Source organism: Haliotis rubra, unplaced genomic scaffold, assembly GCF_003918875.1.
Source record: "Haliotis rubra isolate DU_JTF1 unplaced genomic scaffold, ASM391887v1 Scf338, whole genome shotgun sequence".
NCBI lineage: Eukaryota > Metazoa > Mollusca > Gastropoda > Lepetellida > Haliotidae > Haliotis > Haliotis rubra.
The window spans coordinates 54,748-70,112 of NW_025767011.1; the positions used below are offsets into that span (position 1 = coordinate 54,748).

The window sequence follows — 15,365 nt, forward strand, 5'->3', positions numbered from 1 at the left end:
GTCGTTGATTAAGTTATCGATCACATGTTTGGCTCAGACTGGTCAGTCACATGTACCGTTATCTATCTGCATGGTGTTGACTGCTGCATAAAATAACATTCACTGGCTTACCTTTGAAATAAGTTCTGAGACTCACTTCAGTGGAAGCGGCCTACATGCACTGGGGCGAGATGATAGACAGAGTGGATGAGAGAGCGGAGGTGGGACTTCTCACTCGCAACATCGTCATCGAGGGCCGCATGGAGAACACGTGCCCTCCTAGCAACGCCAACTGTGACACTTACAACTACGACACTTTTGGGGGTCACTTGAAGGTACATGCCAAAGTACCATGTGAAGTTAAATACACAGTTTACATATTTTCTTCTGTTCATAGTTGGAATTTAAGGAGACAGCTCGTTTGACAATACACATAATTTGCGCTTTAAACGTGCCTCTCTGTTTAGTCATGAGAAATCATGAAAGTCTTTTATTTTTATTCCGAAATTAACATAATCGAAGTATTTCTCGGCCTTAAACCTTTTTATGGTTCGAACATTATTTGTCCATAAGTTCAATAATACGTTACGCTAGTTATATTTGTATAAAATTCACGTTTAGAACTGCCAATGATTTGCTGGGTCAGAATTAACTGCAATAACAATCGTGGGACGTCATCATTATGTTTTTATGTCGTTAAACTGCAATGTTTAATTAAACTGATTATTGATAGATGAACGTACTAAATGTTTCGATGCCATATTGGTATAGCTAGGTGAGATTGAACTACACTGTACCGTTATTCCTGCAGTTTGTGAGGGGGTACAAGAACGTCCACATCGAGGGTGTGGAGCTGACGCACATGGGTCAACAGTCAGAGAAAGGTACGAGGAATTTCTGAAGATGTCATTAAACCCATTCATGTTATGTGAGTTTGATTTAAAGTACGTGGATATGTTTGCAACAGTACGTGGATATGTTTGCAACAGTACGTGGATATGTTTGCAACAGTACGTGGATATGTTTGCAACAGTACGTGGCTATGTTTGCAACAGTACGTGGCTATGTTTGCAACAGTACGTGGATATGTTTGCAAATGTCATTAGAATTTCACTGGTGTCACATGTTGTTTAAGGTTTATCAGGTTTTATCCAATCCACTTCCACGCGTGTCACGATCTCTGTTTCAGGATTTTACCCGATCACGTGTGTCGTGACCCCTGTTTCAGGTTTCTACCCAATCCACTTCCACGCGTGTCACGATCTCTGTTTCAGGATTCTATCATATCCATTTCCACACGTGTCACGATCTCTGTTTCAGGATTTTACCCGATCACGTGTGTCGTGACCTTTGTATCAGGTTTCTACCAAATCCACTTCCACGCGTGTCACGATCTCTGTTTCAGGATTTTACCCGATCACGTCTGTCAACACCTGTGTTTCAGGTTTCTACCCAATCCACTTCCACGCGTGTCACGATCTCTGTTTCAGGTTTCTACCCAATCCACTTCCACGCGTGTCTCGATCTCTGTGTCAGGATTTTATCATATCCATTTTCACGCGTGTCACGATCTCTGTTTCAGGTTTCTACCCAATCCACTTCCACGCGTGTCACGATCTCTGTGTCAGGATTCTATCATATCCATTTCCACACGTGTCACGATCTCTGTTTTAGGATTTTACCCGATCACGTGTGTCGTGACCTCTGTTTCAGGTTTCTACCCAATCCACTTCCACGCGTGTCACGATCTCTGTTTCAGGTTTCTACCCAATCCACTTCCACGCGTGTCACGATCTCTGTTTCAGGTTTCTACCCAATCCACTTCCACGCGTGTCACGATCTCTGTTTCAGGTTTCTACCCAATCCACTTCCACGTGTCTCACAATCTCTGTTTCCGGTTTCTACCCAATCCACTTCCATGCGTGTCACGATCTCTGTGTCAGGTTTCTACCCAATCCACTTCCATGCGTGTCACGATCTCTGTTTCAGGTTTCTACCCAATCCACTTCCACGCGTGTCACGATCTCTGTTTCAGGTTTCTACCCAATCCACTTCCACGTGTGTCACAATCTCTGTTTCAGGTTTCTACCCAATCCACTTCTACGCGTGTCACGATCTCTGTTTCAGGTTTCTACCCAATCCACTTCCATGCGTGTCACGATCTCTGTGTCAGGTTTCTACCCAATCCACTTCCACGCGTGTCACGATCTCTGTTTCAGGTTTCTACCCAATCCACTTCCACGCGTGTCACGATCTCTGTTTCAAGTTTCTACCCAATCCACTTCCACGCGTGTCACGATCTCTGTTTCAGGTTTCTATCCAATCCACTTCCACGCGTGCCCCGATCTCTGTGTCAGGTTTCTACCCAATCCACTTCCACGTGTCTCACGATCTCTGTTTCAGGTTTCTACCCAATCCACTTCCACGCCTGTCACGATCTCTGTTTCAGGTTTCTACCCAATCCACTTCCACGTGTGTCACGATCTCTGTTTCAGGTTTCTACACAATCCACTTCCACGTGTGTCACGATCTCTGTGTCAGGTTTCTACCCAATCCACTTCCACGTGTGTCACGATCTCTGTTTCAGGTTTCTACCCAATCCACTTCCACGTGTGTCACGATCTCTGTGTCAGGTTTCTACCCAATCCACTTCCACGTGTGTCACGATCTCTGTTTCAGGTTTTCAATCCACCCAATCTGTGTCACTTCAATCCCACGTGTGTCACGATCAGGTTTCTGTTTCCACGTGTGTACGATTCTAGGTTTTACCCAATCCACTTCCACGTGTGTCACGATCTCTGTTTCAGGTTTCTACCCAATCCACTTCCACACTGTCACGATCTCTGTTTCAGGATTCTATTCAATCAACTTCGACGTGTGTCACGATCTCTGTTTCAGGTTTCTACCCAATCCACTTCCACGTGTGTACGTTCTCTGTGTCAGGTTTCTACCCAATCCACTTCCACGTGTGTCACGATCTCTGTTTCAGGTTTCTACCCAATCCACTTCCACACATGTCACGATCTCTGTTTCAGGATTCTATTCAATCAACTTCGACGTGTGTCATGATCTCTGTTTCAAGTTTCTACCCAATCCACTTGTCACGATCTCTGTTTCAGGATTCTATCCGATCCACTTCCACATGTGTCACGACGTAGATAAAGTTGGCGGCTATTCAGACCCTGCGTGGGTCAGACAGAACTCCATACACCACACTTTCAGCCGCTGTGTTACTGTACATGGATCACATGGCGTAACTGTGAGTTTACCCCAGAATTCGAAAATGGCGAAATTAGTGAAGATTGTGCAATTGCGTATTAATTCCATGCTTACACAACGACCACATCGGGACTAGATAGAAATTAAGCTCTCAAAAATAAGGAAGTCACTGATTTTGATGCGAATATTGTAAATGTTAAATCTTTGTACAAATTCCTACCGTGAAACATCAGTCATTCCTTATATCCATTCATCTTGTCTTTAACCCGGTCAGTCATATATGCATCCTTTCTTTCACCCAGCTCGCCATACATCCATCCCTTGCATCAACCAGTCAGCCATATATCCATCCTTTCATCGACTCATCCATCCATTCATTCACCCATCCAGGCATAGTTTTGTCATCATTTCATTCACCCAGACAACCATATACCCATCTTTCATTTAGCCATCGAACCGGCCATCCATGTAACCATCGTCCATTTATTCACCAACCTATCCATCCATCCATCCATCAGTCTCTATAACCATCATACATCAGTTCACTCACCATCAATCCATCCACCCATCCAGGTCCAGGACAACGTGGCCTACGACCACCTGGGGCACTGCTACTTCCTCGAGGACGGTGGAGAGAAGAGGAACGTCTTCGATGGCAACCTTGGTGCGGCTACCAAACACGGAACAATTCTGCCCTCTGATAAAGAGTATGTTGGTAACTAATATCCGATACAGTTGACATTCCCAGCACTACAACTACGGTATCTGTTGCTGTTATCGACGCGCTACGAAGGTTTCTGTGATCAGCGTCATGTCCTCGGTGATGGCTCTTTGGTTCCACGTCAGAAAGAACCAATTTCAAATTTGCAGCAAATGTTCCAATGCACCATTGACTGAATACCTTAAGACATTGTGTCGGAAAGATGCTCAAAATGACATGCCTATCGACATCAAATACGACATGAATATTTTCAAATTTTATTTATCAACAATACCATTGTTTGTCTCAATGGGAATTTGTTCACTCACACAATGCTGGTCTCGAATGCATTCAACGGCTTCAACAAAATACTAGGTCGCGCTGCATCACGCCTACAGTGACTTATGCTTGCTTTTTGCATCTGACATTTCGGGTCACTTTACTAGCTGTTGAGGACATGAAAAATGTCGTACAAAATATCAGCGGTCCGGGTGAAAACCGACCGAGTCGTCTGATGCGCGGCACCTTTTCATATTTCGATCACACCCCTGCAGGTGGGTTTCTTCAAAAGGGCGAACGTATAATGCCTGCATCTGTTCGTGACTGACGTTCGTCACGCTTCAGTTCGGTTCGATTCCCCACATTGGTACAATGTGTGAAGCCCATTTCTGGTGTCCGCAGCCGTGATATCTGCTGGAATATTGCTAAAAGCGGCGTAAAATCACACTCACTCTCTGTTCGTGACTCCCTCTCACATCAAACGGAAATACTGCGGTTTAACGAAACCAGATTTAAACCATCCCCCTCACTTCCTAAAAGGTAGCCGAGCTTCATTTATATCAGGGAATGTAGCAACATTTGTAAATTTGTAGACAGGCGTGTTCAGTTCAATATAACCACATGCACACAACTCCTCTCATTATGCTAGACAAAGGTAACCATGAAAGATTGAAAATCCTGTTATCTTTTTTTTCTGTCTCAGAAATCCTGCGACATTTTGGATGACGTCACCACTGGTGTATCTGAGAAACAACGTGGCCGCTGGTGGTAACGTGAGTAGCCGGGGAGTTGTGTGTCAATCACCATTGATTCACTCAGATCGTACACAACCCGACCCTCGCGACATTCCGGATTAGACTTGGATTTCAGTAAATCATGTTTGTAGGAAGAGGCAACTGACTCGATTGGGTGGTTAGGCTTGTTGACTTGATTGATTCATACAGCTGGAATATTGCTGTAGATTAAATATATATACTCATGGAAACAAATAAGGGAACACATGAGAGTACCCATGTTCCTTTATTTATTTCCAGAATTTCACTCACAGTGCAATAAATACCTTGTGAAGAAGCCTGGAAAAGAATAAAGGTACTTTCATGTGTTCCCTTATTCGTTTCCATGAGTATCTATATTTAATATACATAAATATTCCAGCTGAGTGGACCGCCTCCGTGGTGTAGTGGTTAGAGCGTCCGCCCGGAGAGCGGAAGGTCGCGGGTTCGATCCCCGGCCGCCTCATACCAAAAGACGTTAAAATATGGTACTTGTTGGTCCCTGCCCGGCGCTCGGCATTAATGGGTACAACAAGGACTGGTCGGCTAGGAGTCAGTATAATGTGTCTGAGTGGGGTATTCATGCTTCACTGCGGCATGGTATCTCAGTGGGCTAGCACTATAAAACCAGCTTAAGTCTGGGATAGTACCAGCAGCCGCATATCCACATACACACGCGTGCACGTCGTCATATGAGCGAAATATTCTCAAGCACGACGTTAAACCCAATTTCACCTCACATTCAGCTGAGTATATACATGTATATAACTATCAGTTTTTCAGTGCCATATTTAAGGTATGTCAAATCAGATATGACACAGAGTAGTGGATAGGTTGTCATGCTGAGAACAATTGACTTGCCTTCGCGTGTGTTTGTGAGGGGTGACTACACGCTCGTTTTCGAAACACCTGATATCGTCACGATTCATAAGCACACGCTCATGATACAGTTGGCCGATCTCATTTCAGGGTATCGGGATCTGGTATGTGTTCCCAGAGGAGCCCCAAGGACCCTCCTATGGTCTTGGGTTCTTGCAGCGGGGTGAGGCACGGCACACGGCGCTACTGGAGTTTAACAACAACGTCGGCCACTCCAACACTCACGTGAGTGATCAATATCTGTTATCCAGTATGCTACACATCCTTTCTAATACGATAAAGCCATGGGTCCCGACCAACAAAACGTTCGTAGCGCTACGACATTCGTAAACCTATGATAAACTACAGAGTTACGACTGGTCGAAATGTTACGAACGCTTTGTGGATCGGGAGCCTGGACTTAAGTTCATACTCAAAGTGACGTCACCATCTCTTCCTTGCTGCTGACTCTCTGGTTCATCTCACCCATGTTGGTTATACCCGTGAAGGTCCGGGTTGTATGAGCCTTCAGTAACCCATGCTTGTCGTAAGAGGCGACTAACGGGATCGGGTGGTCAGGTTCGCTGACTTGGTTGACACATGTCATCGGTTCCCAGTTGCGCAGATCGATGCTCATGCTGTTGATCACCGGGTTGTCTGGTCCAGACTCGATTATTTACAGACCGCCGCCATATAGCTGGAATATTGTTGAGTGCGGCGTAAAACTAAACCCACTCACTCACTCGCCATGTTGGTTATCTCTCTATAAAGTTATTCTAATGGTCTTCAAAACGACAATGTGTGGCGGTGAATCGACACATGGACTTTTTTTACTACTCCGCTTTGTTGGGGATGTGTTCTATCTCTCAACGAGACACAAACATGATTCTCGTAATATTTGATGTGCTTGTTAAATATATCTGTCATATCCGGTTATCCCTGCCAAAAGTTGAGTAACATACATGGATGATGATTGATGATGGAAGGATGGTTGATGTCTTCCGCTGGAATATATTTTGAATACTGATATTGACGGTGTAAGTACCAACTGACTGAAATTGACCATATCCAAAATACGTTATGGTATTTTATCAGAGACTTTCTGGTAAAAAAGAACGGTCACACTTACTTCTGTTCAGGACAAAATCATGTGCTTGAATCGGATTACGGTGCAGTTGTTATGTATTTATTGAGAAATTGTTTTGACAAATATAATATGTTACGATATGTATTCGATGTTCCCTGTATTTTCGTGTTATCAAGGATCCAGTGTTTATGACTTGGTCACATTGCAGTATGGTCTGTTCGTCGACAACATCATCAACCCTGACGACACGACGGGTGGCGACAACATGTACGACCCCCGTCAGCAGCCACTCAACAAGACCTCGGCCCAGAAGGAAGTCCTCTTCTACAGGTTCACTGGTTAAGTAGAGGAAGATATTGTCATAAAATAATTAGATAAAGACCAATGCAAGCTACTTTTTCGCGTCCCTACATACTGCAAAACACCGACTCCTCACACTCCTTCGTCTGGGACATGCAAGTCTCACTTTGAAGCTTGTTGCTCAGATAGTTACCTGAGTGAGTTGTGCTCCCCCATCCGACCCCATCCTCAATAATCTCCATGGTATACGGTCCAATAAATCTCCTCCTGGATCCATTCCTGCGGTTCCTGCAATCGCAAATTACCCGCCCTTGATTTTCAGCAACATAATACGGACCAATCAACACAAGCGAAAGGGTAAGGGAGGTAACTCGTATTTTCTTGACATCAAAGCCCTCGCCAATTTGAAAGACATTTCCATCAAAAGATTTTTTAGGCTTCTGTTGCATGTCAGTATTTTTTCAATATTGAATATCCTGCAAACATAATCAGTGGGACTGCCTGCATCTACGGCTCGGTCCGATAATTGTATTACCTCCCTTTGCTGATTTTGTTATCCAATCAGGTGTCTACGCTGGGAAGATGAGCGTACCAATCACAAGGCTACTATCATAACACACTTCGCTTCTTTTATCCAACCTATTAATCTTGGCATCACAATTGTTGCAGAGGTACCCTGGAAGAGGTAGAAGGAGTTCTTAAATATATTTTTTAAGGTTTCAGACCTGTCAGTTTGTCTGTATGATTTTTTCCCCCTAAATCTGAGTCGCATAGCGAGCAAACCTTCGCAGCTGCGGTCGCCATCTTTGTTGTCACTGGCAAGCTCGGTTGTAACGGTTATCTGATTGGCTACTGTCAGAAGGCGGCTCCAGCAAAGGGAGGTAATACAATTATCGGGCCGAGCCGTAGATGCATCCAGGGTGAAGTGAAGATTTATCGGATGATTCGACCCCACACGACTGCAATAAAACGTAAACGTTGTGTTTGTGTCACAGGTTACAAGAACCGTTACCAGAACGGCTGGATAAGAGGGGGTCTTATTCTGATGGATCACTCGTCGTGAGTATTGTATCATCGCTGTCCTGAACTCTCCTTTCAGTGAATTGTTGAATGAAATACGCATGGTATATTTGGAGGATGAATGTTGTCAAACAATTCAGTGGTGCGTGCATGCGGACTTAGCAATACTGAACATAGTTCTCCGTCCAATTTTCTATATATTTAAAGGTTAACATGTCCATACGGCCTAACATTTAGTTTGAGGCATAGCTATGTCGAATTACAGTTAAAAACGTCACTCACTCGCCCACCCAAAACACACTCACTCACTCACCCACAAACTCACTCGCTCATCCGAGGTGTTTGTATTGACGAGGTATTTGTATTAATAAGGTATTTGCATTAACGAGGTGTTTGTATTAACAAGGTGCTTGTATTAACGAAGTGTTTGTATTAACAAGGTGCTTGTATTAACGAGGTGTTTGTATTAACAATGTGCTTGTATTAACAAAGTATTTGCATTAACGAGGTGTTTGTATTAACAAGGTGTTTGTATTAGCAAGGTGCTTGTATTAACGGAGTATTTGCATTAACGAGGTGTTTGTATTAACAAGGTGCTTGTATTAACGGAGTGTTTGTATCAACAAGGTGCTTGTATTAACGAAGTATTTGCATTAACGAGGTGTTTGTATTAACAAGGTGCTTGTATTAACGGAGTTTTTGTATCAACAAGGTGCTTATATTAACGAAGTATTTGCATTAACGAGGTGTTTGTATTAACAAGGTGTTTGTATTAGCAAGGTGCTTGTATTAACAAGGTGTTTGTATGAACAAGGTGCTTGTATTAACAAAGTATTTGCATTAATGAGGTGTTTGTATTAACAAGGTGTTTGTAATAACAAGGTGCTTGTATTAACGGAGTGTTTGTATTAACAAGGTGCTTGTATTAACGAAGTATTTGCATTAACGATGTGTTTGTATTAACAAGGTGTTCGTATTAACAAGGTGCTTGTATTAACGGAGTATTTGCATTAACGAGGTGTTTGTATTAACAAAGTGCTTGTATTAACGAAGTATTTGCATTAACGAGGTGTTTGTATTAACAAGGTGTTTGTATTAACGAAGTGTTTGTATTAACAAGGTGTTTGTATTAACAAGGTGTTTGTATTAACAAGTTGCTTGTATGCGTGTATATTTCAGGTTTGCTGACAGCGGCCGTGGGATGACCTTTGCCAAGTATGTACCTTTATCGTTGTTGGTGACATAGAAATTGTAAATATGTATAATTCTACCATGACTTCAGTAAACACTGGATTGTGATTGGTTAATTAAAGTCATTCAGAGGTATATAATCACGTTATACAGGTCTCTGATTTTCCGTGCGCAATCATACATGGTTTACGGTAATGCACTATTTTTGTCTGCCCACCAACATGGCGGACACCAAACAACCTACCGATGCATCGATAAATTACGGCGATTTTGCTGTCGGAAATTACACATATGGCGTTAAAGATGGATTTAGCGATGACGGGCTCGACTCACTACTTGAGTAAATCACAGCAATAGGTGTTTATACATATAAAAGTATTTCGAAAGCATGGAAACAAATATTCAGTCGAACAAGATCAAAACATCGTCTGCTTTCCGAATTAAAATGCAGCAAAAACAAATATGTTTACGTTGATTCTATGTTATGTCAGAATAGATCCAGCAATAGACTGCTACATAATTTCCGTGTTAAATTTATTATCAGCTTTCGTCAAGGATATCGCCACTGATCTTGATCCGGTAACGGAGGATACATTAACATCGAACGCCGAAGAAAGTTTAATGGCTTCCGTCCACATAAATAAACAGTTGGGTTATCAATTCAAACAAAATGATATTTTGAAGTTTGTACTGTTTCAAATTTAGCGGTAGTAAAACACAAATACAGAATCTGAAAACCGTTCTGTTTAGCCCAACATATCTTTTTCTAAAAGTATAATATCGTTGAAAAAGTTATTTAGCTTAGTCATGATCCCTCTCATCCATTACACTGCTTGATCTAAAGTAGTCTTTTAAAGTATAATTAATTACCTTACCGTGTTTATGCCAGAGGTACACCCTCATGTCCTGATCCATCCTTTCGGAAATATCACCACAAATCTGGCTCTTTGTCAACAGACTCGCGAACATGCCTGCGAATCCGATTCAATTTGAATTCACTACACTTTGAAGCCACTAGGACACAAAACACTTTCCCAAATGTAGAAAATAATATCCGTAGAATCGAATTTGAGCACAAAGTACACACATGAGTGTGTAAGAGTCACCACAGCTGTCGCACGCAGACGTAGAGGTGCGTGAAATCGTCAAGTTGACAGGGCGCAAAACTCAACAGTATCTAAATTCGGTACAACACGGACTTCTCGTTACAGCAAAAGCGCCCCTACTCTTAAATTGTGTACCAGTACCAGTAATTAGATATCAAAGACTATCTCAGTCATACAATCAGGTTAACCTTGCGCAAACTGTCAGTGGCTCTCCTGTCGCATCTTTCCAAATGTAAACAATGACTTCCGAGAAAAGGTCAATGCCATGAGGTTGCTGCCATTATTCTGGTGGGGAAAGGGTCTACGGTGGAATTTTCAAATGTGAACCAAGCTTTTTAAACTTATTTGATATGTGTTTTCCAACTTATCAGTTAATGATTGGTGATTGATGCATTGAAAAAACAAAACGTGATTTGTTATTACTGAATCTGGAGTTTGTTAGTCATTGACGGTTTGCCACCAATCACCCCGTTTCGGGCGATGCCACTTGGGATTGGAATGCGAGGCCGCTTCACGTACTGACTCGTAACCAAAGAAAGAGCTCCACCTGAAATTGTTCATAAAATTGTCATGGTAGAATGGAGATAAACCTACTGTGTTGGAAGATCAGAGGTATATAACGAAATTATAATAGCTCTAAATTGTTCATTTAAAACCTCACGCTACGCGTTCGGTTTTAAATGAAATTTAGAGCTATTATAATTTCGTTATCTAAATTGTTCATTTAAAACCTCACGCTACGCGTTCGGTTTTAAATGAAATTTAGAGCTATTATAATTTCGTTATATACCTCTGATTTTCCCACACAGTAGGTTTATCTCCTAAATGGATGAATTTATACTGACATTTTAGTGATATAATTTCCGTATCCATGGTATACTGTAAGGACTGTCACATTTACCGCGATTTCTACATCTCTCGATCTCGGCCTTTTCCAAACTTAAAATGCTTACAGTTCAAACTCTCGCGTTCCCGTACATTTAGATCATCTACCTTGCTTCCAAAGGTCGAAATCGCGAGAACACGAGAACGCATGAATGACCCTGACAGTGATTTGTACAATAGCCTTTTTAAATAAGAATTAAAGCAGTACATGTGTTTTCATTTCCATATTATTCTTTCATGTTATACTAAATGTCGCTTTGATAAACTAAAATAAATGTTCACAAAGTTTTGTGAAATTTTCGTTGAAATTATTTCCACTATGACAATCCTATTTTCAAATTTGAAAGATGAAAGTTTATGGACAACGAGTTCTTCTTTATTCCATAGACTGGTTGGTTGGTTTGTTGCTTAACGCCGTACTCAGCAATATTCCAAGTATATGGCGGCGGTCTGTAAATAAACAAGTCTGGACCAGGCAAGTTAGTGATCAACAACATGAGCATCGATCTTGAGAAACGATGACATGTGTCAACCAAGTCAGCGAGCCTGACCACCCGATCCCGTTAGTCGCCTCTTACGACAAGCATGGGTTGGAGAAGACCAATTATTGCAGAGAATTTTCATATTGCGATATATTGCGATGCGAAAGCTTATATTGCGATATGTATTGCAATATATTGCAAGAAGGTTTTTTTAACAATAAACTACTAATGATCAAGTTAATGCTTTATTTATAAAGCAAAAACACAACAAAATCACTATGCTTCATTAAGCTTTAATAAAAACTTTTAATCATGACAAAATAAGAATATAGATAATATTTAAATGTAATTTTCACCACGATCATTCCCACCACCATTACCACAATTGCCACAATCATCAAGGTTTCCGAGTTTCCGAGTGTTCTATCAGAAGTTTTCCGAATACAAGTCAAAATACACTAATGGTTTTCTATCAGCGTATCGCAATACGTATCGTTTTCATGTCTGATAATATTTTTCGGTTAATACCGGTAAACCGGTTATATTGCGCAGCCCTACCTTCTTTATTGTGAATTGTGAAACAAGTAAAGGCTGGCAAGTTTCGATGGCGAGAATCGCGAGAATGGCTCAGGGGATACTGCAGGTTTACCGAAATGCGAGCTCTGGGGGTAAGGAGGATGTCATTTAACCAAAATCTTTCTAAAAATGATTGATGAGTCATTCATTCTTTCTCGCATCCAACTGGTAACCGGGTGTATATGTTTGTTTTTGTTTTTAAATTAAAGGACTGGCAAGTTTGGATCGCAAGAATCGCGAGAATGGCTCCAGGGGTTTGTGCAGGTTTATCGAATTGCGAGCCCTGGACGTACATGGAGGTTTTACCCCTGGACGTGTCATTTTGACTTAAATACTTATAAATATTCCTGCTGGTATTGGCATACAACCTGTGATTCGATATATCACGATACTAAGATTTTAGTCACGACGATATATTGCCAAAGTATTTTACACTGAAGCTGCGATACGATACGAATCCCTATATAAGGGTGGCGATACGATACGTATCACGATACTAAAACCTTTAATTCTAACACCAACTATAAAACACCTTAAAATCAAAACAAAACCATTTTAAAGTATTTTTTCAAACTCTGCCAGCGTCTTTCAATGTTCATTCGGAAACGAAATAATTAAGTTTATACAGGGACTTTGTGAATGTTAATAACATGCGAGCTCTGTCTGACACAGTTCTTGACGCATGAAATTTATGGGAAAACGTTTACTTATGAAGGGAAATAAGTAAGCATATATTCTAATCATCAAACAAAAGTAAGTCTTTTTTCTTGACAGATATCGCGATTCGGCAATATTCAAAGTTAAACATCGATGTATCGTGGCTCATTTGAAGTATCGTATCGGGATACCGGTATACAACAATGTAAAACTTTGTATCGATTCACTGTATCGGCGGCCCATGGATCGATACATCGATGCACCGATGCGTATCGATGAATCGTCACTTCACTACTAAATATGCTTAAAGATTCATTCATCCAAACTAGCATTCAACCGGAAACCGGGTGTATGACGGGAACGAGACAGTTCATGGATTTGGAAATGACGATGGGGACAAAACGTCTGCGTTCCGAGACTTGGATGGCTCTGTGACTGGATATCCGGGAAGCACTGTGTTAAAACCCGGACCGTTCTTCCACAACGCCCGCTGCTACAGACGGGACAACTGGAATATGGAAATCTGCCCACAAAGGTTCGGAATGGTGAGATCCTAGGTTCCAGCTGTTTCACCTTCTAACAAAATATCCGCTTTGATAAACTGCAGGAATGATAAATTGGTAATGGTTTAAATGTCCTCCAGGTTAATTAATGAAGCCGATGAAAGACATCTTTTTCGTATTTAGGTGTGTCAGTCACACTATTTAATGGTTCAAATGTCTGCTACATTTCTTCTAACCAACGATCAGTATTAAGTTCGTCTCCAGAGTGGGGTAGCCTAGTGGTTAAAGCATTCGATCGTCACACCAAAGACCCGGGTTCGATTCCCCACATGGGTACAATGTGTGAAGCCCATGTTTGTTGTCCCCTGCCGTGATATTGCTGGAATATTGCTTAGAGCGGCGTGAAACCAAACTCACTCACTCACTCCAGAATGACAGTCTATGTTGTTACGTATATACTAGAGCAGGTTAACCAACATGAAACGTAAGACTGGGTTTATTTTGTTGGAATATTGCCGAGTGTGGCGTTCTACCACAAACCACAACGAAAGTAAACAAGTCAAAACATTGATTATACAACCGTCTCGTTTCCTGTTGACTGGGTTCCGTCCTATTGCGCAACTTAGTACAATAACCAGTCCAGAATTTTGAGACCAATTCATTTATATGGATTCATAAATGTTAACCAGCTTAACCTCCGCCTGATAAGTACAGAAGATCAAGGCAAGAGTCATCCATTCGCTGTGCGAGATGACAATCCTTCAGCGAGAATGGACGAGACTTGGCACTCCTCCGCTGGATTCCCCGTGGCTCTCGGCGGCGACCACAGCTACACCATACACTGGAAGGGACGGGTTCCCAGGGCGTTTGAGCTGAAGGGAGAAGGAGTGGAGAAGTAAGTTTTGTTACGTGTTGGTTTAAGATTGAAAGCATAAGCCAGGGGCCGATTTAAGGAAATGAAACCAACTTCCACCCAGTGCAACCTAAGGCAATCAACTTGTTGCACCAAATAAAAACAGATTGCACCTGCTGTTTAATGTAACATTTGATGTAATGCTTGAGTTTTGGTAAAGACGGTTTAGAACAGTATTATGACAAAAGAAATCTGTAGTTATCTTACTTCCTAAACTTTCGGGAACAGTAAGTCCTTCAGTCACTGTTCCTACAATAATCAGAGTCACTGTTCCAAGTCAGTTCCTCATCATTCTGGTTTCCAGCTGAAGTCTGTGTTCTTTGAACAAACAATATTAACAAGCACTGGATGCAAGTTGATATACATAAGAGGTTGCATTTAGCAGTTTCAGGTTGCACCAGTGCAAGCCCTGATAAGGCACTCCTGAAATCTATTCAAAATGAAATCGGTGCGAAACCAACAACCAAGAAAACATAAAACGTCAATGCAAATGAATACACAAACTTGACTCTCCTGAGAAATATGTTATGTTTTGAATAAACAATGCCATTTAGAACGTGGTCAAAAGTAACATGTTATATTTGGAAGTTATCCCAATCTACACCTATAAGAGGGGTACACACACTCCGTGGTCTGGACTACCAGTTGTCTGACTTCCATTTTTGTGGAAGCTGCGTTGGCTGAGCGGTCTAGGCGTCTGAATTTGTGTGCTGGCGATTAGGTGCCTGACTCTGAGGGTGTGTTCGAATCCCGGATGGGACTCAACCCAAGAAAAGCACTAGAATCATAATATATCATATATATGTTATATATTATGTTCGGTGTAAAGGGAAATTA

General features: G+C 41.7%; 1 protein-coding gene across 1 annotated transcript in view; it reads left to right on the forward strand.

Moving 5' to 3' along the window:
* The window catches only part of LOC124284484 (cell surface hyaluronidase-like), a 31,825-nt gene that overhangs the window by 11,218 nt on the left and 5,242 nt on the right, over positions 1-15,365 (forward strand). Inside the window, 11 exon segments of the mRNA XM_046720558.1 lie at positions 142-314; positions 791-863; positions 3,099-3,238; positions 3,772-3,905; positions 4,881-4,950; positions 5,920-6,054; positions 7,104-7,233; positions 8,191-8,254; positions 9,395-9,452; positions 13,442-13,657; positions 14,305-14,510. Of these exon segments, the coding sequence (XP_046576514.1) occupies positions 142-314; positions 791-863; positions 3,099-3,238; positions 3,772-3,905; positions 4,881-4,950; positions 5,920-6,054; positions 7,104-7,233; positions 8,191-8,254; positions 9,395-9,452; positions 13,442-13,657; positions 14,305-14,510 (1,399 nt within the window).